Below are 26,734 nucleotides of genomic sequence, written 5' to 3' on the forward strand. Positions count from 1 at the left end.
GAAGAGAAGATGGAATTTTGTTTTAGCCAACCTTCCAGATGAGATTGATGAAGTCTTGGTTAAAGAATTTTATGCAAATGCTTGGGAACCTGACCACTCTCAGCCTCACTCTAGAGTTTCAAAAGTGAGAGGCAAGCTAGTACGCTATGATCGCAGATCAATGAACAGGATTCTGAATACACTGATGTTTCAGCCGTGCCCTCTAGGTGCTTTTATGTCTAGCTATCTTGATCATGACCTTATTGCCTCCACTTTATGCCTTCCCGGATATGGCTATCAGCTTGGCACTAGTGGGACACCAGTGAGAATATTAAGGAAACATTTGAATTCACTGGCCACTATATGGAGTCTCTTCACATTCACCAACATCTGTCCCAATTCTCATACTTCCGACATCAATCTGGAAAGATCTTATATGGTATATGGAATTATGACAGGGATTGACATGGATGTGGGAGCTTATATCTCTCAAGAAATGGCACTGATTGCTGATAATGATACATGTAAGCTTGGATTTCCTGCCCTGGTGACAGCATTGTGCAAGGCCAGTGGAGTACATGGAGTTTCTGATATCACTTTGAAACTTCAACCCCCTCTCAACAAGAAATTCTTTGATAGGAATTGCAGCAACAGGGACGAGTTCTCTGCTATGAATGCTCCTCCTCCAGTTCCCCCTCCACGCCGGAATATTAGAGCGGCTAGACCACCTGTAGCACCGTCTGTTCCTTCACCTGATCTTTTCACTCGCTACATGCAGCAGAGTCTGGCTAGACAGGACGACATCCACGAATGGTGCACTACTATGCGGCAGGGGCAGGTGTCCTTACAGGAGAGCATGTATCATTTGTCCTTGGGCATCCCTGATTTTCCTCCAGATTCACTGATGACTGGAGACCAGTTTGCAGCGCAGATTCCATGGCCTGAGGGCAGGCCAGAGTCTAGGTGGGGGAGTGCCTTTCCAGGAGCACCAGAGCCAGAGTTAGATGAGCAGGAGGACATGATGGCAGGTGATGGTGACGAGGAGGAAGAGGAGCCAGATCCCAGATGGGTACAACAGAGTTATCATTCGCAGGAGAGCCAGTGGAGATCCAGGACAGATGCATCTTGGTAGAGTGCTGATGGACAGATGTTATTGATGTGTTATTTATGTTTTTGTTATGTTGTTTTTAGATGTTTCAGTAGATGTTATTGTGGAACTCAGTTATTTATTGATGTTTGTTGTGGTTGTAAAGACTTTGAGGTTTTGATTTAATGACTATGCATGTTCTGATGATATTATGTGATTTTTGGGGATGATGACTTGTATGTATGTGATACATTGCTTCAAAATTTTTATCTGTGTGTATGAATATGACCAGATCTGTGAGTGTTGAGAGTATATATTGATTGAGAGATATTGAGTTGTCTAGATATGAAATTGGTTTTTGCATGATTTTGATTCTACGTAGATACACACTTTTTGGTTAAGGATGAAAAAGGCCCTGTTTATTATTGATTATATAGCTACTTGGCCAGATAGCCAACCTTTAGACACTGTGATACATTTGTGAACCTTTTTGAGCCTTGAAAATTTTTTCCTTCCACCTTGAGCCTATTAAATGATATCTTACCTTACACCCTAGAAGAGAACATGTATTATGCTTTAAAAGAGGTTAAGGTTGAATTCAAGTATGTGGGAAGAAAAGATCAATAAAAAAAATGATAAAAAAAAAGAAAAAGAAGCTCAAAATGAAAGAAAAGGTTGAGTCGTGAAAGACAATGGTATGTGATGAATGATATATTTTGGGATTTGAGTACTGGATTGGGAATTGAAGTTGTTCTCTTCTTAATAGGTGTCTTTGAATCCAAGAAAAACCATGATTCTTTTTCTAGCCAAGTCAAATCTTAACCTGAAAAGACCTTTTGACTTAACCAATAGTGTGTGAAGTGTGTGAATCAAATGAAATGCAAAAGCTGATGAAGTTCTATGACAATTCTGCTGTGAGGACAAACACTGTGAGTGGTGAGAATGATAAATGCTGATCTGGTTTACATATTCTATACACAGGTGAATTTTTGAGTATTGTACTGTGCCATACCTGTTTAAATCTTTAGGAATGCATGTGATTTGTCTGATGTGTAAAGTCATTCTATCAAAACGTCAAAGGTGTGTTATGTGTTGTTCATATGTTTCTGTTATTTCCTGAGGGCATGAAATAGTTCAAGTTTGGGGGAGTTGATAAGTGTGAAAAACAGATGTTTTGACACTTATAAATGATCTAAATTTTGTAATTATTCATGTTATTACTCAGCGAAAAGTCGTAAGAGGAAGTAGATTGTGTTGTAAATTATTGTTCAGGAAAAGTTGTACAAAAGTGAATCTGTCAGCCAATTCTCGCATAGCAGAAGCAAAATTCGCAGAGCCAGGAGAATACATTCGCACAGCGCACCACCATTGGTTCGCTGAGCGAATGACATCAGAGAAGAATGAAAATTGCAAAATTCGCACAGCGCACCAGAGGCTGTGCGCTTAGCGAATGTGTGCAGTTGAGTGCTGAATTAATTTTAATTCGCACAGCGAATCTGCTTCTGTGCGCTGAGCGAATGGAGCAGTTTTGAGAAATAAACTGTCTCTTAAAAGACGTGCTTTGAAAGAGGGAGGGGGAGATCAGACTAAAAAGAATAATTTTTGGAGAACTGCTCTGGAGAAGGAGACCATCAAGAGACCTCTTTGAAGACATCAAGACTGCACATCATGCAAGGAATTGCAGAAATGAGTATGTTTGTGATGTCTAGGATAGGCTAAACTTTTATTCGTTGGAATTGACTGTAATGGCTGACATTTGATGTAATCTTTCTTGTTCAATATAAGTTGTGTTCATATGCTTTTCTTTACTTTTTATTTTATTTTACGGAAGTAAAATAAACTTGTTTTTATATTTAAATTGTACTGGGAAGTAAATTTGAGTATTAACGCAAGAAAAGCAACCAGAAGGAAAGAGGCTAGGAATAGTTTCAATTCTCCTGGTCATCAATAACATCGTTCTTAATGCAAAGTTTATGTTTAATTACTTAAGGAATTAATAATTGAACATAATTCTTTATAACTTGTTTTAAGGAATTAAACCAAGATACTGTGATGTTGATGTTTGAACGCAAGTTATATTGCTCAGAATAGTTACTGTAATGTGGTCATGAAGTCAATTCCAATGAAGCTTTCTTTAAATTTTAATTTCAATTTTAAATTGTCATCTAGTTTGAGACTATTAATTCACTTATATTTTGTTGTTCAAATTGATTTTGATAAATAAATTTTAATTGAATAACGTAACACAAATTCCCTGAGAAGAACGATACTTTACTTATCACTGTATTACTTGTAACGATTTGGTATACTTGCCAAAAAGTTAACAGACATCCTTCAACAGGGGTGACATCCTTCAACGGAGGTGACATCCGTTTAAGGATGTCAACATCCGTTTAAGGAAAATCGGATGTCAACATCCGTTTAAGGAAAAACGGATGTCGACATTCGTTTAAGGAAAAACGGATGTCAACATCCGTTGAAGATGTCACCTCCGAGGTTACGTTTTTTATTTTAGAGTTTGTTTTATTAGAGGACATTTGTTGAAGGATGTCACCTCCGTTGATGTATACTTCCTCACGCTGGTTTATGCTTTGGACGCTCCTCGATGTTCCTCCACACCACGGCGGCGACGCTCCTTCACACCACGGCGGCCATGGAAGCTTTCAAACCAAAAAAAGAAACTGGGAAGAAAAAGGAATGGAGTGCGGGAGGTAGGGAGGTGAAACGAAAATGGGGAAGGGGAAGAGAGTTCCGTTGGTGGGTACTGGGAAAGTAAAATTAGGGTTTCAAATTATTTAAAATAGGGTAAAAATAAAAATCTTTTTAACTTAAAGGATATAATTATATTTAAAATAATGTGGGGAGGTGGAGAAAGTATAGAGTGGTGGTGGAGGAAGCAACACACGTCCGGATTGTTCAGTTCGGTATAAATTACCGGATCTCGGAGTCCATTTTTGATGGGACAATCCAGGAAGAAATGGCCCGTTTATTGATATATAGTTTCTTTGCATTTTTTTTTCAGAAACTATTTTTTGAAGCTGAATTTAAAATTTTAAAAATTAATACATCTGAAAATTCCTTTTTTTATTTTCAAATGTTCGATTGTACGACCTTTAAATGCTTCAGAATTTCTCTATATCGATAATTAAAAGTGGTTCGTATTCCTTAAAGATCTTATCATTATCTAATCAAGGTTCAGAATATGGAAGCAGAAAAAATCCCCCCTACTTCGTTAAACATATATCGTTAATAGTTCAATTTATAGTCAGGACTGATTCCTTGGTCACGTTTTCTTTCATGTTTTTTCTCATTTATATATTGTTAAGAAAATAAAGATGGATTAATATTTTTTTACTTTTTACCACGTAGAAAACGTTAAAAAAAAGTCTTATCCATTACACTAGATGCCATTATCATGGGATTATTCACTTAACATGCAATCTTTTAGCCAGGATTATCATAAAATACCTGCACAGGCTAAACAAACTACGTTAAAATTTACTTGATTTTCCTATGAAATAGAGTTGCTATAGCAATACACTATAACAAACCAATGGGTCGCGTATAGTAATTCAACATGGTTTCACTGTTTCAGAGATGTATTCATCAAGAAAAAACTCGAGAGATTCAGCATTAACAGGATTTCCACCAATGTGAAAATGGCACCCAAAAATTAACGAGACCATTTTTAGCGGTTCAACGTCATTCATACACCAACTGTAAACATTTTTAATTAGTTTCCAGAACACATTTAGATGTATCATCAATTCTTGAGAACCTTACAACTCCACGACATATAGAGGCTATTAGTGTACAAAAGAAACAAGGGGGAAATTATGGCTGTCCACCTCAAAATGCAAATTTGTACCAGAGAAAAACAACGGTTTACATAGTTTCATAATGTGTTTCCTTTTGTTTTTACATTTCCAAAATATCATATGATACCAAATGGAACTATTTTCTTTCCTTGCAACTAATACGTCTTCAAGTTCAAGCTGACCAGTTGCGGCAGCAATTTCACCAAAATTAACTTCATACTCTTGTACCCATGAAAGACTGAAAGGCAACAACAAGAGCAATTTAGAAAATATTGGTAGCATGCATCGATCGTGAACAACACGGTGCAAAAATTGACACTACTGATGTTTCAATTGAAAAGCTGCATTCTATGTCCATTGTTAAAGTAAATTCAATCTCCCAAATATTTCCTAGGATGATTATCACATAATCAGAACATTCCAAGTTCAACAATCTTAAATTTCACTTGAATGGTTTAAAACTATGTAATCCCACACTACCAAAAGTGTACACTAGGACAAACATTTATTAGAAAAAAGAACACAGCGAAGTTCTGCTCCAACAAAAAATACACATTCCCTCTAACTCTTTGTAATCATGACAAACAGCTATTTCAAGAATAGAAGACAAAACAAGAAGCAAAGCAGATTTTAGCAATTAATACGAGGATCTTATTTGTGAATCTCTGCAAAAGATTCACAAACCAAGTCTGAGACAAATAAAAAAAATCTGCTTACACGAAATTGCTAATTCACTGTAAAAGTTAAAAATAACAAATATCCACATATATTCCCTACACATGCCATAAAATATATACCACTGGATTTCGTGTACGTATTGCATCAGTAGATATTAAAATATCATCGTACCTTTACACCTGCTGGGGAGTTTCCTGGCTTAGTAGTGGTAGTACTGTTGAGCTTTGCTTTTTTATCAGCTGGCTTCAATATTTGGAAAGAGCACATCAGTGTCTCATCAACACTCATCATAGCACCAGCATTGTCAAACTCCCCACAATAATTAGGTGCCGAAAATATTGTTACAAGCTGTCGGTTAGCAAAGAACTCATACCCATCCTCCACCACCTGGTCAAAACTCAAGACATCAATCCAATTTAAATTTAGTAGCACGTCTTCTTGATGGATACTATCCTTCAATCTAAATGCAGAAATGTAAAAATGAAGCTAATGAATGGCATGTGAAAGGGAGAAGAAGTTTAGCCTCAATGAATAACCTGTGTAAGAAATTATATGGAAAATAGTAGTTCCAAGATTGTATGAAGTAAAGCAAGTGTAATAATTCTGATAGATAGATAAACATTGCTGGAAAAGTCTCACAATACTTTTAGTCAAAAATGGAGATACAAACTCAACCCTTTGAAGACTTGCGATAATACATTGAACACTTAAGGCAGAAGTTTAACCTGATGAGCACGACAAATAAGATCCAAATCATGTTTCTGAAGAAACTCCGAGACCTTATCAGCACCAAATGTATATGAAACTCCCCTATCATTCATTCCCCAACCTTGAACCTCTTTGCTTGGATCTGACCAGAGGAGATCACAAAGCAAACCTGTATCAGGCACATCAGTGGGCCGTAGTAGATTTCTAATTTGATCCAAATTATGTAAATCAGGAGAAAGGCCCCCATGCATGCACAATATCTTTTCATCAATGAGTGCTGCCACAGGCAGGCAATTGAAGCATTCGGTAAATGTCTTCCATAACCTTACATTGAACCTTCTTTTACACTCGTCATAAAATCCATATATACGGTTAATAGATGCACATTCATGGTTACCCCTCAAAAGAAAAAAGTTCTCAGGATATTTTATTTTATAAGCTAGGAGAAGGCATATTGTTTCCAAACTCTGCTTCCCTCGATCCACATAATCCCCCAAAAATAAGTAGTTAGCCTCAGGAGGTAATCCACCATACTCAAAAAGCCTTAAAAGATCAGAATATTGACCGTGTACATCACCTGAGAGATCAAAAAAAGGGTAATAAGAAATCATCACACCTTTTTTTTTTATGTAAACCATAATAAAGTACTATGTGGCAATTACAATACTAAAGGAAAGTTATAAATAGATCATGTATACCGAAACCAAGATCTTTGCAGATTTGTATACCAGACAATGTCAAGCCAAAAAGGGAACAATTGATATTGCCAAGCCCTATTTGACACTGGTTAAATTTCGTCTTTTCAAATAATTGCTTCAAGCAGAATTATTATTTGAACTCAGAGATATCAATTCTTCTTTCACCAATGCTAAGTAACTTATTTTACATGAATACTGGATATCTTTGTCAAAGTTCTTTTGTTTCAAATAACTGCTTCAAGCAGAACTATTATTAGAGTCCACAAATAATTGAATACAAAGTCCTCAATCACTAATGCCACATTAATTGGTTATACATGGATACTGGATATCTATACCACTTTGAAGGGGAGTTTCACGACTGCAAACAAAATAGCTTTTTCTGTTTGATTTTACCCTATTATTCATGTCTAGGAATATGTTAGTGAATGGTATTCATCGAACAGATGTTCTTGATTCATGTGGTCCTTTACAAAGTACAACCATACAGAACTTTTGCTGAAGCTCTATTTGAGATCGGATATCTAATATTGTTTTATACTTAGAATTTAACGGCCCTGGCTTAACTGGCTAAGCATAAATGATACATACAGATGTTCTGATGTAACAAATTAATATCTCTTGTACAAGAGAAATAAATTATGTGTGAAAAAATGATCGACTAATGGAGATGTAAAAGTTTTTTAACTACTTTAAAAGCTTATTTTTTCAAAGTTCTATTTGAAAAAAGGGTTAAACGAGTTTTTTGGTGACTCCAAATTGACTCAGTAAAATTGGTACTAACAAAGAAAAAACATCCAACATTCAATAACTATGTAAATTTTTTAATTAATAATGTTGACATGCTAATTTGACACTGCCACATGCGAATAAAATATCTTACTAAGATGATTACATGCAACACTATTAATTCAAAAGTACTAGAGTAACTGTTAGAATCAAATTAGCATATTTATTAAATGTAGGATATCAAAAACACTGAAGAATTTTTGGAACTATCAATTTCAATACGGGCAAATTTTAGAAACACCTAAAACTTGTTTAACCCTAAAAAATTACTAGCTAATTTCAGGACCAAATTAACATATTTATTAAATGATGAATGCCAAAAACCCTAAAATAGTACCAAGTTTAATATGGGAAACTTTTGGAAGCACCAAAAACTTATTTAACTCTTAAAAAGGCTACTTTTTAAGAGCTCCTTGTCTTAAAATTTCTGTTTGACTCGGTTTCTTTAAAGGAGATGAAAAAAATAAAACAAAAGTTGGGGCAAACAACACTACAAATCATAGAAAAATTTTCCTTACATATCAAAATCTGAACAACCCGATTCGGAAACTCAGTTTACAAATTCAATTTAGCTCAACAATTCAACTTAGATACAACAATAAACTTGACTAGACCTATATGACTGAATCAGGACCTTCGGGATCTGAGAAAGAATTATATAGCAGCAGAGGTCAATTATGTTATTCTAATTAGAAACACATCTTCTATCTATGCCGTGGCTTAAAAAGCTTCATTCCCATATGATATAACTAATTCTGTGTTAGACATCAGATAAATAACTTAAAAATCTAATTGTGGGTGATAGACTCCATGCAACTAGTGATTAGGAAAATAAAATGAAAGGAGGGACATTTAATCAGTGGGTAAGTGGTTGGGAGAGGCTAGGCTCTTCAACTCCAAGTGATCTCACTCTTTCTTCTTGTGTTTTTATCTCTTTGTTCTTTCATCTCTGTTTGGGAACATTTCCCTGTAAATCATCAATAAATTCGCTATCTTTAAAACAATATTTGAATAGATATAATCAATTCTATCAATGGGTATCTGAGCTATCAATCCCAGGAGCATTTCATGGTTCATACTCAAAGGATGGAGGCAAGACTGGATTTTTTGGAGTGTAGATATGAGAATTTTGTGAAGGCTCGTGAGGAAAACAAACAAGAAATGAGGTGTGTTCTTCAGGAAGAAAAGAGCAACAAGTTATATGCAATTTAGAGGAAATGCTAAAAAGCCTCAAGCAAAAATTGAAGAGAAGAGGTCATCACACAGCACTAATACGACTAACACCAGCAATGAAGGTCAATTTGAGGGTTTGATTCACAGAAGGGATAAATAGTGCAAGCTTGAGATTCTCATATTTTTAGGCAAAGACTTATGATTGAACAGCAACATTGAGAAATATTTTGATTTATTGGTATCTGATACAGAAAAACTTCAAGCCGCTATGGTCACAGTGGATCATAAGGTGTTGGAACAGTACCAATGGCATGAGTTTTGTACTCTAGAACCCACGTGGAAGGATTTTCATACAACACTCACTGAGCAATTTCAACCATCCATGACCCAAAACGCATGAGTTCTTGGTAAGCCTCAAGAAAACCAATTCAGTGGAGCATTAAAGGGAGCCATTTGAACTGTATGATGGGCCATTCCAGGGAGTAGACCCCAAGTATCTTATGGAGATTAACTTGAATGGGCTAAATGATTTGATATGGGCTGAATTGAAGTTGCATCCATCGAAGGATTTACCCAAATAGATGAGGGATATGGACAACAAATTTGAGAGAAAATTACTTTTCGGTCAAAGGGTTCCTTAGAGTAATAAGGGAATGGGTTATAGTTAGAGCTACTCATGTACAAGAATCTATGATGTACAAATACACAATACAAGTATCAGATACAACATGACACATATTTGATTCGGCGATTCGTCTCATCCTTAAATATAGGACACAATACGTTTAAAACTCTATGCATATATATAGCTCACAAAATAAAATAAATATTATTATAACTCTTAAAAAAACATATTAAAATTGAAAATTATTATTCAATATTATCTAAATGTATATATAAATAGTGAGAATTGTTTCTATCTACATTTGTTATCAGTGTTTTGTTTTTTAATTATGTAGTACTCAAATATCAAAGCCGGAAAATAGTTTCATGGAATAAATCATAAAAATTATATATTTTATGTTTGTTTAATGTTTGGAATAATATAAAAAATTAACATAAGGATGGTTAAACACTAAAAAGAAAAAAAATGTCACTGTTATATATACATATATATATATATATATATATATATATATATATATATATTAATTGAATGTTACAGCTGAGGCTAGTTTAGGAAAATTGGGTAGAGTCTTGGGATGTGTTGTCTTATACAACATGGGTAATAAAGTCTTACTCAAAGGACAATACAAATTTATAAAACAGGATTATAATTAGCTCACACCCATAAAGCAATAGTGTTAGCTTTGCAACACCTTTCTGAAGCACATTTTCTTATCATTTTTACCTGCTGACTGACACTTCACTGATATGTATTTTAAATTTTAAATGTATCCAAACGAATCTGTGTCAAATAAATCCTACGCAGATACACAGGCTTTTTCCACCTACGGTGCTTCACAAACAAGAATGATGACTTGGGAGATAGAAAGCAAGAGGCAGCATACAATAAAAAGTAAGAACACATACTCGGAAAGTGATTCTAGTAGCCTAAAAACCACAAGTACTTTCAAGAGCATAGGATTTAAAATAAAGTTCAATGCTAAAATGCAATAAATGAGAAGAAGGGGCTGTTTTTAGATGTGATGACTTGAGAATTAAATTCTAAAATAATTTTAAAGGGCTTGATCCCTCTCATAATCTTCTATTTATAAAAATAAATTGATAAAGACTTAGACACAATATAATCATGATAAATAGGGTAACCTAAACACAATATAATCATGATAAATAGGATAACCTAGACACAATATAATCATGATAAACAGGTAATCTAGACACAATATAATCATAATAAACAGGGTAATCTAGACACAATATAATCATGATAAATAGGGTAACCCTAGACATAATATAATAATGATAAATAGGTAAATATTCTAACACTCCCCTTCAAGTTGGAGCATACAGATTGTATGTGCCAAGCTTGGAATAAATAAACTCAATCTAACAAAATCAACTTGTCTAAAATGTCAAGACAATAGACGTGGTAACTTTGGCTTCGAAGAAGATGCACATATGCTTCATATCATCAAGAGAGAATGTCTATAAACCAAATTGGACTCACAAACCAGCGTAACCAAAGAGACTCTTCATAAGCTTATGGAGAATAATATTGGACAACCACGAAACTTCATCTAGCACCATGAACCTTCAAGTAGGGTGACTTTGACAAGGTTGATTTCCATCAAAAGTGGATGACGAGTGGTAGACATCGACAAACTACAAAGACTGAATTTCCATCAAATAAGGATGGGTCTGCATGGCTAAAAGCGACAAACGGTAGAGATTGGATTCCATTATTGACTGATGGGGCCTGCAATGGTTGAAAGTGACAAACTACAGGGACTAAATTGACATCATCGATTGATGGGGCCTGTAGTGACTGAAACATACTACAGGGACTAAACTGCCATTATTGACTGATGGGGGCCTGCAGTAGTTGAAAGTGACAAACTACAGGGACTAAATTGCCATCATTGATTGATGGGGCCTGTAGTGGCTGAAACATACTCCCCTCACGGCAAACGACCGAAATGATGACACACCGATGACAAATCGTGAAGGTGGAAGATCATAATGGTCTCCATAATTCATCAAAGCATCCAAAAACACATATGACAAGGGAAATTATTTGACAAGGACCCTTAATCTTGCAAGAAATAGACTCCCCTCATGTCATGAGCAACCTTCAACCCATGACTTTAGTGTTGAAATTCCTTGGTGTTAACCAGTTGATAACACCGACTCTCCTTAGAGACTTTTAAATAAATGACACAAGTCATCAAGAACATCACAGTTGCTACAATATGCGAAGCTAAACAAATATTATGAAAGGAGGCTAAACAAAGGTAAAATGTTGAAATAGAGAGTTTTATTTTATTTTTTTATTTGGTCGAGCGAGACGAACGACAGTGGCGCGGTGTGATTCTGACACCAGGAAGGAAGGTGGCATGTGACAAACACGCCCTGGAAGCTTATCGGAGAGAAGTCGTGCGTGACAGCGCGTGTGGATGAGAATGAGGCAACGACTAGGGATGGGTCGTGCTCCTCGAGGCACACAAAACCCCTAACTTTGCCAGAGAAAATGTGATGACGGCGAAGGCGGACGTCGGACAGATGTAGCGCGCGTGGCGGCGCCTAGATGAGAACTAGCCCTCTCGCTCAAGGAGGCGATCTAGATCCATTAGTCGTCGGACTAAACTGTGGCAGCAGATGGCAACGACGACAGTAGATGGTGGTTGGCAGCAGACAGCAGCTGACGATGGTCGTTAGGGACAACGACGAACGGTGGGCGGCAGCGGACATCGACAGACGGTGGCAAACAACGAAAGCGGCGGACAGTGGCGAATGGCGCCGAGAACAGAGATTGATGGTGACAAACTTCTGTGGACAGCTCCTCACAGTGGCAAAACAATGCTAGGTGGACAACGACAAATGGCACTAGACAACGACAAATAGTGCTAGACAGTTGCAGACAACAACTAAGATTTGGAGACTAGACAGAAATCAGAACGAGACTGCTCATTGAGGTATTTCAGAAAAGATGAAATTTTTAAGGTCGTCGGTGGCGGCAGCCACAGGCCACCAGCGACAACAAAGACAGAGTAGGAAGAGACTCAGACAACCTGCTCTGATACCAACTTGAGAATTAAATTGTAAAATAATTTTAGAGAGCTTGATTAGGGTAACCTTAGACACAATATAATCATGATAAATAGAGTAACCTATACACAATATAATCATGATAAATAGGGTAACCTAGACACAATATAATCATAATAAATAGGGTAACCCTAGACAATATAATCATGATAAATAGGGTAACTCTAGACAATATAATCATGATAAATAGGGCAACCCTAGACATAATATAATAATGATAAATAGGTAAATATTCTAACATAGATGAAAAGTATGAATCAGGGCATTTGTATGGCAGCAAGAATATGCAAGTATTGATCTTAAAGGTGGAAGGTGACCTTGTTAGACAAGAAATGGATCTCAAAGAAATCAATTAAGATACGGGGCTTAGGGACCTCGTAATACCCAAGTCTCTATCATAACTTTCACTCTATGACACTACACTCGGTGACACATCACTCAACTCCCTTGTTGGTCAAAACCCTCCATAGGTAGCCATTTTCAAGACACCAAGAACCAGACTTCGATATCAAATGATAGGCACTTAGAGAACTCACCCTCAAATACAAATACTAGCAATAAGGGGAGAAAATAAAACACTTAAATACTCCATCAAACATCCCATACTACTCAATATGAAACTTTTGCACTCAATAATACATGCTTCCCTATCACACAGTAGCATTACTCTTTCTCTGCCCGACCTTTAAGTGTAAAACAGTTTCGTAGGTTAATTATAGTTTTGAGCATAGCTGATACTGTCTTTGTTTCCAATATTATGTTAAAACAAAACAGCACAACTCTTTTAAGGTAGTAAGCTATTTGAGCATATAAAAGATGAGTTTAAGGTTTGGGTTTATTTTCGTGCAAGATACACCCTAGTAGCATCAATCACCAACCATTATCCCATAGTAATGGCTGAGCAAAGAACTATCTTAGGGATAACACACAGATCTTGATCCGATAAGACTTAATAGGGGTACGTAAACAAGGATTAAATTATTTGATCATTTTCATTTAAACAGAAAAAGAATGAAAAGAAGATAAGCCAACAATACCTCAACTTTTAACAGGAATGAGAACACAAGACAACAACTGCATTTGGTCAAGGAGGACTTAAGTGCAATAATCAATGGATTTCACCCAGGTCAAAAGCCGACAACTGTTTGCCTCAGCAACTTTAGCTATTATGTACGAAGCTACAACTATTTCTTTTTCCACTACACATAAGCTGACACTACATGTCCCTTCATAGTTTATCAGTACTAACATTGGACGAAACACACAACTTAATAATAGATACATCATCAACATCAACACCTGGACCACTCCGGGAAAACATTGACCAAATTTTTCTTCTACACATTTCATCACTAATCCCCTCTATAACACAACAATTCCCAATAAGCTAGCACAACGCAAGAAAAAAACATAATGACGAATGCAACGAATTTGCAACCCAACACAGCAGAAAAGTAAACTAAACTAACTTCTTAAACCCCAGACACAAAATCAGATGGCAAGGAATTAAAACAGACTCGAAGCACTTGGATCATAACAAAAGCGCAAAAAAAAACCCTCGCAGTTGACCAAGCCAGATGCGGTGTTCTAGTACAGGTATTCCTATGCACGGCGCGGTTTCGGGAGGGTGATGCAGGGGTCAAAAAAGGAACAAAGGACAACAGCAAGTTGGAAGAGAAGAGGAAAGAAATTACCGCAAATCTTAATCGGTGCTTCGAGCTCCAATAAATTAGGTTGTTGCAAGAAAATATCTCTGGAAGCGGTACAGAGCTGGCGGATCTCGGACTCCGACAGCTGCACCTGCTTCCCCGGTCGGCCACGAACTTCGAGAAGGCGATTGATTATGTCGTCAAGAAGGACTTGGTCCATTTGTTCCACTTCCAGAACAAGCACGAAGTCAACGTCTCTATTGGATGCAAGTACGATGGTGAGTGATATCTGAAGAGTAGAGGCAGTGAACGAATAACATGCCTCGGTGGAGACGACGACCGAAGCGCAGTCGTTTTGCTAGGAAAAGGATGTGCTTTTAGGGTGTTGGCTTCGGATACTTGCACACATTAGTTTCTACTTGGTAAGGGGAAAATTAGGAAGAGGGCAGAGGGATTATTTCGATTAGGTTATGGCAACATATAGAGAATGATAGAGAGATTAAATTTCATTTTCCTGACCTATCTAATTAAATTACTCCGGTCATCACCGGAAAAATCAAATATTGATTTTCAAATATATAAAAAACCAACTTTAATTAATAAAATTAATGTAACCAATATAATTTGTATGAAAAATAATTTAATAATACAACATCGGTGAAATTAGTCATTTTGCTTATATTTTATTTTATTTTATTTTATTGATTAATTAGGTATATTTTAATTTAAGTCAATAACATATTTAAAATCAAATAATTTTAAGTGATGGTTTGTTCTCAACCCTTTAGTCTTATTTTACAATACATTTTATTATTTTTAGTTTTATTGAATAATTTAATTTATATTTTAATTAAATATATATTATATGTGTCGAAATTAAACTGTGATTAGACTTACCATAATTAAAACTTCATAAATAAAAACTATAAATATAAGTATAGGTAAAAAATATGGTTATTGAAAATTTTACCACGTATTATTACAATATTAATTATTGATTAAATCCAAAACAAACTTCATTATCTTTAGCAATTGGAGAATAAACTATTTGAACAGAAGAAATTAAAAAATAAATGGCTAAATAATTATTTTTTGTTTAACCTACATAAAATCATATCCATTTGATATACTTCATATGTTGTAGAAAACTTATGCTAAAAAGATTGTTTCAAAAAATTTGTTATCATGTCGTAGAAATTCCAAAGTAATTGAGAAGTAACCTTTTCAAGAATAAAATCGTCATTTTACTAATAAAGGACGAATTTAGCAATTATCAAAAGGAAGTAATAGTTTAATAATTAAAAGGGAAGGTCTTTAGGTGGTCATTGATTCGATTTTAGAAAATCTAATTCAAATTTAGATTCAAATATTTGAATTCAAATTATTTTATTTGCAAAATCAATTTATATTTTTATAGATTCAAATTCAAATATTTATATTAAGTTTTAAATCTAAATTTATTTTTTCATAAAATCAATTTAAATTAAATTTCTATATTTATAATTTTCTAATAAAAAATAGTTTTTATATAAACTTAATTTTAAATTTAGATCTATTTTTTTTTCAAAATAAAATAAATATTATATATAAATATATAGAAAAATACAAATAATGCATAAAATATTGAAAAGAATAATTTAATAATATTAGAGATTAGATTCTTACAATTATATAAATTCTTACCATTTAAGTAAAAACTAGTCATCTAAATATCCATATATATTCACCAAAGAAAACATAAACCATTTTTTGGTGGCATGTATTTTATGGGAGGGAAACTCACTCACCTTTCATATAATCTAGACATTTGTATATTCTCCATATCACCTTGTGTTCTTATAATAATTAAAAAATTTATTTTCATGTCATGTATTCAATACCACAAATAAATAAATGAAAGAAAAACTCATTATTGTACATGAGATTTTTTCATAATAGATAAAATGGACTTTTTGTGACAAATATTCTAATTCATAATTACGAGAATCATATAAAATTTTTTATTATATGATTTCACAAAAACTTATTATGACACGTTTTTATGATATGTCATAGTAAGTTGACTTACCATGACATGTATTTAGAGATTTGTCATAGTAAGTTGATATATTATGACAAGTATAACTTGACAGTTATATTATTAGACTAAATAATTCCCAAGCAAATAAGTTCATATATTAAATTATCCAATAAACTTTAAAACATTCCATTATATATACATAAATGTACAACCTTTATAATTGTTTCAAATACTCTCCAAAATATTCGAAAGTACTATAAACCTGATATATTTCTATAAGTTATCACTAACATTAAAAAAAAGTCCATTTGGTTCTTATTTCTTCTATCTCTCTACCTTATAATAGAAATGAATCATTAAATATTTACATAAAAACACAATGAAGTTAAACAATATTGTAATTCACAATTAGATAAGTATTTAATAATTTTTCTTACCTTATTCCATAATTAAGTAATGTTTGTACATATAATCATGTGCATGTATTCATGACGTAATACTCACACTTATAGTTTCCCAATTTACGTCGTCATTGAAAATTAAATACAAATAATTACAACCATGCACACACACTCCTCATAGACGAGTATGAATGTTTCACAATATTTTGTATTAAGCCTAACAGGTACACTACTAGTATGGAGAGTCAATAATTTGAAATAAGTTTCTCAAAAATAAAGTCAAGTAAAGCTCTACATTGTGCCTAAGATTGAATTGAAAAGAAATTCAAGTTAACTTTTCCACATGAAGAAATTTTGAATATAGATTAAGTCATTGATGGAAATGAAGAAAGTTTTATTGGAATACAATTCTTTAAGAGCTTCCACACCTTAACCTGAAGCCTTAGGAAGTTGACATAATCCATAATTTCATTAAGCATCGTCATTTTGTCCATCTACAACCACAAAAGATGCATCTTATCAAGTACAAAACCATATATTTTACTTTCTCAATGTAATCCATTATTTTGAAGGCTTGATAAACTTTCATCCTTGTGTATGCTATTAGACAATTTTAATATAATTGTTATGTCACCGGTCAACTTACTATGATAGGTGAACTACACTTGTCATAATAAATCATCATAGATTCTACTTTTTTTTACTAGTTAACATTAACTAATAATTTTTACTGTTTCAGTAGATTTTTACGGGACCGAGAGACTAACCTGTTCTTATGCGTCTTCCTTCCTTTCGAAAGCTAGGATCGCCTGAGTTGCTTGCCTTTCTTTTATCGGAGCCATTCGGTTGATTTCCGTCTGGGTCGTTCGGTCACGTCAGTTTGAGTCGGTTGGTTGCTTGCTCATACACGAAATAATAACAAACTTACCTGAAGATTCAGTTGGTTACTCATAAACAGTTTTATGAATATCTTTAATCAGATATCCTTGATTATTTTATCCTCTGCTGAATTATTAGTCCAATAACTTAAATGTTGGCCCACTTGTGGTCCAACACCTTTTAACTTGGTTTGACCTGGTTGACGAGCGCTGTGGCCCAACATCATTTAACCTGGTTTTTTGACGATCACTGCTATAATAGAGTTGACGAGTGCTGCTACAGTAGATAGACCGATCGGTCCTAAGTGGATGGACCAAACAACGGATAGACTGATCGGCCTTATTCCATGACCGCTCGGTCCACATTATATACGATACATTATGCGCCCTAAGTCTGAGTGTAATCGTTCAGCTTTAGCCTTGATTAACTATAGGACTTATGAGTTTGAGAGAGGTTGTATTTACTGTACTGGAAAACATGCCTTCAGTTGTTGTTCCTTCTTTGGGTCGGACGGTTTAAGCAGTGGATGTCAAATGAACTTAGTACCTGAGGCCATGGAAGGTCGAGAAGTGTAGGCCGAATGGCTTAATACCTGAAGCCAAGTGGCCGAACACCTGTGGATGAGAGTGAATGTTCACTGAGAACGTTCCCCACTGCTCGGTTTAGGACGAGAGTGAGCGTTCACTTAGAACGTTCCCCACCGCTCGGTTTAGGACGAGCGTGAGCGTTCACTTAGAAGTTCCCCACCGCTCGGTTTAGGACGAGCGTCAGCGTTCACTTAAAACGTTCCCCACCGCTCGGTTTAGGACAAGAGCGAGCGTTCACTTAGAACGTTCCCCACCACTCGATTTGGGACGAGAGTGAACGTTCACTTAGAACGTTTCCCACCACTCGGTTTAGGACGAGAGCGAGCGCTCACTTAGAATGTTCCCCACCGCTCGGTTTAGGACGAGAGTGAGCGTTCACTTAGAGCGTTCCCCACCGCTCGGTTTGGACCAGGTGTTTTTCAAATAACGTCCCTGGTTTTGTTTACGAGTGTGACAGTTCGTTGAGAACTTTTATCACCGCTCGGTTTGGATCAGGTGTTTTTCAGATAACGTCCCTGGGTTTTGTTTACGAGAATGACAGTTCGTTGAGAACTTCTATCACCGCTCGATTTGAACCAGGTGTTTTTCAGATAACGTCCCTGGGTTTGTTTACGAGAGTGATAGTTCATTGAGAACTTTTATCACCGCTCGGTTTGGACCAGGTGTTTTTCAGATAACGTCCCTGGGTTTTGTTTACGAGTGTAACAGTTCGTTGAGAACTTTTATCACCGCTCGGTTTGGACGAGGTATTTTTCAAATAACGTCCCTCGGTTTTGTTTACGAGTGTGACAGTTCGTTGAGAACTCGTATCACCGCTCGGTTTGGACCAGGTGTTTTTCAGATAACGTCCCTCGGTTTTGTTTATGAGTGTGACAGTTCGTTGAGAACTCTTATCACCACTTGGTTTGAACCAGGTGTTTTTCGGATAACGTCCATAGGTTTGTTTACGAGAGTGACAGTTCGTTGACAACTTCTATCACCGTTCGGTTCTTGCTCTCCTCTTGGACGAGTGGTCTGCATGGTCCTGTCACTTGTACTGTGAAGTCGAACGGCTGAATACTAATGAGGCCGAACGACTGAACATATGTGATTGAAAGGAACTTTCTGGCTTTATTCATACTAAAAGTGTAAACACGTAAGTCTTGTCAAAATAGTTTAATTGAAATAAAACATGACATCAAAATTCAATTAGTGTAAACTTGAGATGAGTCGCATTCCTAGTGTTAGGAAGGACTTTTCATCATATCTTCTAGTGGATACGCCTCAGGATTGTGCGGTCAGAGCTATGGCTGCGGCTGCAGCTGCGACCCCGCCTATGATTCTGCTCCTTCTTTCTATGCGGTCGTTCGGTATTTCTTTGTGGAGACCTTGATGAGCTTCTTATACGCGATCGATCCGTCTTTACATACTTACGGAGATGACCCTTTCAGATAAGCTTCTCGAGGTCATCTTTTAGTGTTACACACTCTTGAGTAGTATGTCCCCGGTTCTGATGATATTTGCAATGCTTCCTTCCATCCGCGTTTCTTAGTGTAACAACATTTTTTACCGAGAAGAGGTCAGCAATAAGGGCTTCATTCAGAATTTCTGCTCTCGGCACATTAAGCGTTGTATAGTGAGTAAACTTGGGCGTTCGGGAAAAATCCTTCGAACGAAGGACCTTACCTTTCTCGCTACTCCTGCAGAAGCTTCCTACTGTTATTTCTTCCTTGGGCTCCTCACGTCCTCCATACGAACAAACTCAGTTATCCTTTCCTAAAGTTCATCCATTGTTTTTGGTGGTCGTGCATATAATTTTTCAGCAAAATATCCTGGCCTTAGACATGAAGGCAGGTTGTTGAAGATAAAAGTGTGATTAACATCTTTAACTCGCCGTGCGGCTTCATTATACCTTTTCATAAAGGCTTTCAAAGTTTTCCCTTTCTCCTGTTTAGTATTTACCAATTCCTCTGGTGTTATCTCATGTTTCCAATTGGAGACGTATTGCCTTCTAAAGAGGGTTTCTACAGTGTCGAAACAATCCACTGTGTTTGGGGGAAGAGTGTTATACCACTCCAATGCTTCGTCCATGAGCGATAAGGAGAAGGCTCTGCATATGACCGCATCATTGTCCGTGTAGAACGCCATTACATTGGTGAAGATCCTAAGATGATTGTCAGGATCCGTTGAGCCATCATACCTCTCTAATACCGGAGGATCCTTCTATGGCATTGGAGTTTGCATGATGGTCGCCATAAAAGGGAGTAAGCTGGTTGGCCGAACGGTTTGGATGGGCGAAGGTCCTCTCCTTCCTCGACCGTTTGGGTTGGTGTGTTGGGATGGCTGCCGATTACGACTTCCCTCGTTTCCATTCTTGTGGTTTGAGGCGGACCGTTCGGTATGGACTCGTTTCGCCCTTAGTGCCGCAATCTCCGTTACGTGCTTTTGCTACATCTCTTGTTGTGCTTGTGCCTGTGCTTGTATCTGTGCTTGCATCTGCGCTATCAAATCTCTAGTATTCTGTTGTCTGTCCATGCTCCTCGTGGTCACCATCTGGGCGTCTTCTGCTTACTCTCGCCCCCATGGTGGGTGCCAAAATGTTTCGGTAGATTTTTACGGGACCGAGAGACTAACCTGTTCTGATGTGTCTTCCTTCCTTCCGAAAGCTGGGATCACCTGAGCTGCTTGCCTTTCTTCTGTCAGAGCCGTTCGGTTGATTTCCGTCTGGGCCGTTTGGTCACGTCAGTCTGAGCCGATCGGTTGCCTTCGTGCTCCGGGGGGAGGTACCTGCAAAAGATACTCCGACGCTCAAGTTAGACGTGTGATTTGAAGAGCCTTGGCTCTTGGTTGAGTATTGAGTGAAGTATTATCACTATTGAATGTTTGGGTGTTATGAAGTGTGAGTTGAACGTGAATGGAACATACCTGGCTTTTGGCCCTGTCATTGTATTTATAAGTGCTTCATAGACGAAATAATAACAAACTTACCTGAAGATTCGGTTGGTTGCTCATAAACAGTTTTATGAATATCTTTAATTAGATATCCTTGATTATTTTATCCTCTGCTAGATTATTAGTCGAATAGTGGTCCAACACCTTTTAACATGGTTTGACCTGGTTGACGAGCGTTGTGGCCCAACATCATTTAACCTGGTTTGTTGACGAGCGCTGCTACAGTAGAGTTGACGAGCACTACTACAGTAGATAGACCGATCGGTCCTAAGTGGATGGATCGAACAACAGATAGACCGATCAGCCTTATTCCATGACCGCTCGGTCCACATTATATACGATACACTTATAATCCATAATAATTGTAAATCATAACATCCCATTCTCAAAAAAATACGATCATAAAGCAAACATATTATTTAAGAGAAATGGTGATTGATCCACCAACATTTTTGCAAAGGAACATGTTTTTTTAACAAATTTTTTTTGACAATTATTTCACAACTTATGTGGTAGCTCGTGATTGGTCCATTTAAAATATACGGATCATGACACATAATCTATTGTTAAAAAAAAGTTGTTAACATGATACTTTTGCAAAACTAACTTTATAAGAAACATCACAAAGTTATTGTTCTTTATTATATATTTAATAATTGTGTAACGATGATGGTAAATATGTCTTTTAACCAATCTTTTATACATATAATTGTTTGTACCTTTGGACATGACAAAGAACTACAATATGGATAAAAGAGTCTTCCTTATATGCCATACCTAAACTCAAACGCTACAATAGAAACATGCATAAAAGTATAAAAAATCTATATAAATTAATTTTTCATCAATCAAGAATATTCAAATTTGCATTTATATTAATTTTTTTCTTTAAATATTTTTGAAGCTGAAGTTCAGTGAGCCACATGTTAAACAATTAACCTTAGTTGAGACCACCAAACAAGCCATTCGTGAATTCGATCAGTCATCCATTCAATTAATCGATCATGAGTCAATGCATTAATCTTAATGTTAATCAACTTAAACTTAAAATATGATCAATCATAATTAGATCATGATTAGGTGAATAATAATTAAAAATTATCTCTTAATCTTGGACGACTCATTATAGCCTAGAAAATTAACCTCAACTCTGAATGAAAAAGAATAACTTTTCTTAATATTGGAGATAACAATTTAATTTTTTTAATCCGAGATAAAAATAAGAATAAAAGTCGTTAGAGAACTAAAAAAAATTTCATTTCTGGATAAAGTAAAAACAATCGAATATATTATCAGTTTAGATCTCCCAAAGAAATATTAAATATATTATCATCAGATTATCAATATCACCAACGGTTTCAGATGACACAATAATAAAAGATAATAACAATATATATCACATTCGAATAACTAAACAAATATTTATCATTTAAATTTGTGAATAAACTTATATCATATTATATATATATATATATATATATATACACACACGAGTTTCCTAATATTTTAATCGTTAGAGAGTATTCTTAAACTTCACAGATTAAAAGATTAAAAACGTGAGTAAACGAAGACACAAACAACGAACGATCGTTCTACTGCGGTATTTGGGCGTAGGCAGGCACAGAATCTTTGTTGGTGTGGGAGAGCGAAGTAAGATCGAGGTGAAGCCACCATAGGATGCGACGGAACCATTCTAACTCCGGCAATTACCGGAATCCATGTTTAACGATGCACCAGCCTTGGGCTTCTCTTCTCGTTTATGGGATCAAGCGCGTCGAGGGCAGGTCATGGCCCGCTCCAATCACAGGTTTCTCTTTGATTTCAATCTTAATGTATCAAACAATTAACCTGCCTGTGTCCCATGTCCTATGTTTGATGTTCTTTATTCCTTGTGTTTGTTAAGGTCGTCTCTGGATTCATGCCGCCAGTAAAGTCCCGGATGAGTCTACAATCAAAGCAATGGAATATTTCTATCGGGAGATTTATGCGCTCAATGGCGTCACTGATATCCAATTTCCTCAACACTACCCCGTTTCTAGGCTTTTGGGTATAAATTACAGCGTAATATCTCAATTCACAACCTCTTTCTCTGTCAATTCACTCATTTGAATGATTGATGCGCAGGCTGTGTTGAAGTCGTGGGCTGCTTAACTCGTGATGAGCTAGCATGCTGGGAGATGGTTCCTGAAGGGGTAACATACTGTTTACTGTTTCTTTTCTTTTTCTTTTTTCTTTTGTTTTTAACTTTTTGTTTCCTAGTGTTGCTTATTCTCTTCACTTTAAAGCCCATTTTTTTTATTTTTCCTTAGGTGAGGTTGGAAGCACAGACTGATTATTGTTGGCTGTGTGAACGGCCACAGGTTTGTGTGTCTCTCTACTGCTGTGCTATTCCTATGTTTATAAAATTAGGTACTGTTTGTGTGTATGCTGAGCAAATATTAAGTGTTTTCTGTGCCTAATCCAGAAATTGTTGATTCCATTTGAGATGCGGGGTTACCAAGGTGTTTATAATCTTGAAAGGAAGGTATTGTGATTCTAAATTGGTTTCTTGCTTTCTGTTTTTTCTTGGAGTGAAGGCTGATTTTTCTACTTATTTGAAGATTTATGATGCTGCAGTTAGAGGGCTGTCCCCGGTTAATAGCCCGCTGCCAGTGAAATTTCCACTTCCAGACCCACGAGATCCATTTTGCTTGAAGCCAGGTTCCATCTCTGCGCTTACTCCTCATTCAAAAGCTACTGAAGTGGACAAATCATCCAGTATAAGTCTGGCCATAGCTGGGGCACAGGCGGCAGCCACTCAGTTCTCAAAGAAGGATCAGAATTCCCATAGTACTACTGCTCGGAACAATGCACCTGATACAATGAATGCTGATAATGAGGACACACATATTGCAAGATCTTATAATCTACGATCCGGAGGAAGGTCTATGGAAAATGACAATATATCATCCACCGAGTTAGATAGGAAATTTGACGATTCGACCTTGCCATCATATCGTGAAAAGAAAAGTAGTAGTAATTATAGTGAGGGGAGCCGTAGGCAGACTCGCTCTACCGGTGTAGAAGCAGATTTGAGACAGTATCCTCAAGCACCGTCTAAGGTATCTCTTTCTTGAAATGGTGTCATTATATATGTACTATAACTTTTTGTTGGAGCCCCATTTTATAGTTATTATTATCAGTATTATGTAAAGTGATAACTAAAGCAAACATAGAACATGAATGCTCAAGAAAAAGAGGGAAGAGGGATTTTCATTTGGTGTAACACTCGCTTTACATCAATTGTATCACCTCCTTTTTCCCCAAAGGGACGATACATAAATTATGCCTGATGCTGATATGACTGGTTTTTGGACTATGTCAGTAGTATATTGCTCCAGTTCATGTTAAGGTTTATGTATAATCTTTTTCTCCGAAGGGGATGATACATAAATTGTGCCTGATGCTGGTATGACTGGTTTATGGAATACGTCAGTAGTATATTGCTCCAATTCATATTAAGGTATTTGTTTTGAACAGTCAATTGGACCTGGGAATCGTTCAACATTGAGGGAGGGGGATGGCATACTTGCTTATTGTCTAGAATAGATTATGCAATGCGTAATAATTAAATCATTAAGCTGGGCAAGTTTGGGACGCTGGGTCATGTCTACCCACGAAGTACACTGAGTCCTTACAGATGTGGTGGCTTTGTCATCTATCCCATTAGAGCCATCGTTAGTATTTAATTTTTTAGCACCTTCCATTTGTTTCTTGCATCATTGTGTATCTAATCTTGATTCATGTTATGGAGTAGTCAAATGAAGCTGCTCATGTGTGCACTCATGCATTTATTACCTTGTTTTGTGTCTGAATGCAAAGTTGTGCTAGCAATTCAAGGAATTTGGCACATGCTCAAAGGATGAGTCTTTTATCATTCATAGGTTGTAAAACATGTTTTGCTTGAGTGAGGCTTTATTTGTATGATGACATTATGCATGTTTCCTGTTTTAATTCAAGTTATGCATTGACAATAAAGAATGCATTAGCCTGTCACAACACAAATTAATACTAGTTTTGATAATATACTGCTAACTTGTGCTTGTTCTCTTTTTATTAGATTTTTGCTGCTGCTTTGAAAAGCCTGAAGCAATAATTAGGGAAGGAGTCTGACCACCTGGAGTCTGGATGTGAATTTGTATCATAGTGAAGTGTGACTTCTGAAGCTGAAGTAAAGCTTGAAAGTGGTAGCGCTCATGCAAGTGTTTCGATGTTAGAGTCTCTAAATTAATTTAGGTCCATGTACAATTCGTAGTACAAAATTGTAGTATGTAGGTAATGGGATGATGGATTGGATCGGATCCAAGGCCAGAAACTTGCGCTGCATGATGTTAAAAATGAATCTTTGTTTTACATCCATTTAGAACATATTGGCATATCCAGTAATATATGCTCAAACCATATATTAACTCAATTCATTTATAACAAATCAGATGACAGATAAAATCAGACACGGTGGCCAATGTTTTTGAACCAGATTATTTTTGTTTCTCTTTTTACAAAAAACCCAATCAAAACCATATTTCACAGCTAACACTCACCATCGACAATTGAATCCTCTGTGTTCTCTCCTTGAATCTCATGATCCCCATGTGTGGGGTGGAACTGTACTATGCAGCCGTAATCAGTAATCTACAATTGGACCTTCTTCTCATTCAAACATTAAATACTGAACACTCACTTCCCTTTTTGATGAATCTCATCTCTTTGTATGAGATAACCTACTCTCAGAGTCATTCCAAATTATTTACTCTAGTTTTGCATTTGATTTTCAATCTTAAACTCATCATAGCATCACGTTCCGGCTTGTTCATTTGCATACTTTGCTTGCTTTGACTTTGATATTTTAAAATTAATAAAATGGATTTAGTATATATAAAATTAGCATAGTATTTAAACAATTTTAAAATAAATTTTATTAAAAGTGATTGTGTTAGGCACGATATACTGTTGATCTTAACTTTTGTATTATTTATTTCTATTCGTGTCTATTGATATGCTTAAGTATAATACAAACAAAAATCATACTTGAAGTAGTTAATCAACATATTTGTATAAAATGAAAGAAAGAATATACGTGTTAGTCGCCAAGTTTTGTTCGAGAAAAGTTTGAGTATATAAGAAAGTCTCGTGCTAAGATGAAATGAATAAATTTTCAACATCCGTTCAAATTTTTATTGAATTCATTGACATATAATATTTGAAAAGTGATATCCAAATGTCTTATATCCTTTTGACATTTGAAACTAGGACATCCGACATAATGCATAAGTACATTTTCGTGCCAAAGATTTTCGCAAAATTTAATCAATATGACGTCAGATTTATCAATGTTCGACGTCAGATTTCTCAATGTGCGACTTAAATGAACTTTTATTTACAAAAATGCACGTTGAAACATTATTTTGCACTAGTGATCTAAAATGTAGAATTGTCATTTGAGTGCTTAATTCATAACTCTAATTTCTTCTAAAATAAGTCTTATATTTTTAGTCCACTTAGGGTGTGATTTAGTGGGATTAGTATGTCAAATCTAAATGAGTTAACTTTTAATACATTTTTAATTATT

At 35.8% G+C, this 26,734-nt stretch overlaps 2 protein-coding genes across 2 annotated transcripts; one reads left to right on the plus strand and one right to left on the minus strand.

The window, feature by feature from the left end:
- Positions 1-4,775: 4,775 nt before the first annotated feature.
- LOC124846878 (serine/threonine-protein phosphatase PP1-like) lies at positions 4,776-14,778 on the minus strand. Its single transcript, XM_047324250.2, has 4 exons — positions 14,354-14,778; positions 6,288-6,847; positions 5,734-5,949; positions 4,776-5,122 (listed from the first exon to the last, which is right to left on the minus strand). The coding sequence occupies exons 1-4, from the start codon at positions 14,526-14,528 to the stop codon at positions 5,099-5,101; spliced, it is 975 nt and encodes a 324-aa protein (XP_047180206.1). The 5' UTR covers positions 14,529-14,778; the 3' UTR covers positions 4,776-5,098.
- A 7,872-nt stretch (positions 14,779-22,650) lies between these two features.
- On the plus strand, positions 22,651-25,533 carry LOC124846880 (RNA-binding ASCH domain protein). The gene is made up of 7 exons (XM_047324252.2): positions 22,651-22,933; positions 23,030-23,173; positions 23,251-23,318; positions 23,436-23,486; positions 23,591-23,650; positions 23,727-24,227; positions 25,226-25,533. The coding sequence occupies exons 1-7, from the start codon at positions 22,804-22,806 to the stop codon at positions 25,259-25,261; spliced, it is 990 nt and encodes a 329-aa protein (XP_047180208.1). The 5' UTR covers positions 22,651-22,803; the 3' UTR covers positions 25,262-25,533.
- Positions 25,534-26,734: the final 1,201 nt, after the last annotated feature.

This window comes from Vigna umbellata, chromosome 8 (genome assembly GCF_029865625.1).
Source record: "Vigna umbellata cultivar VRB3 chromosome 8, Vumbellata_1.0, whole genome shotgun sequence".
Taxonomy (NCBI): Eukaryota; Viridiplantae; Streptophyta; class Magnoliopsida; order Fabales; family Fabaceae; genus Vigna; species Vigna umbellata.

Excerpts from the sequence above, each read along its gene's own strand:
- LOC124846878 (XM_047324250.2), bottom strand. The coding sequence starts at position 14,528 with ATGGACCAAGTCCTTCTTGACGACATAATCAATCGCCTTCTCGAAGTT. Across the intron at positions 6,848-14,353 it reads AGCACCGATTAAGATTTGCG|GTGATGTACACGGTCAATAT; the intron begins GTAATTTCTTTC and ends TTGATCTCTCAG. Across the intron at positions 5,123-5,733 it reads ACTCCCCAGCAGGTGTAAAG|TCTTTCATGGGTACAAGAGT; the intron begins GTACGATGATAT and ends GTTGCCTTTCAG.
- LOC124846880 (XM_047324252.2), top strand. The coding sequence starts at position 22,804 with ATGCGACGGAACCATTCTAACTCCGGCAATTACCGGAATCCATGTTTA. Across the intron at positions 23,487-23,590 it reads GGCTGTGTGAACGGCCACAG|AAATTGTTGATTCCATTTGA; the intron begins GTTTGTGTGTCT and ends TGCCTAATCCAG. Across the intron at positions 24,228-25,225 it reads ATCCTCAAGCACCGTCTAAG|ATTTTTGCTGCTGCTTTGAA; the intron begins GTATCTCTTTCT and ends TCTTTTTATTAG.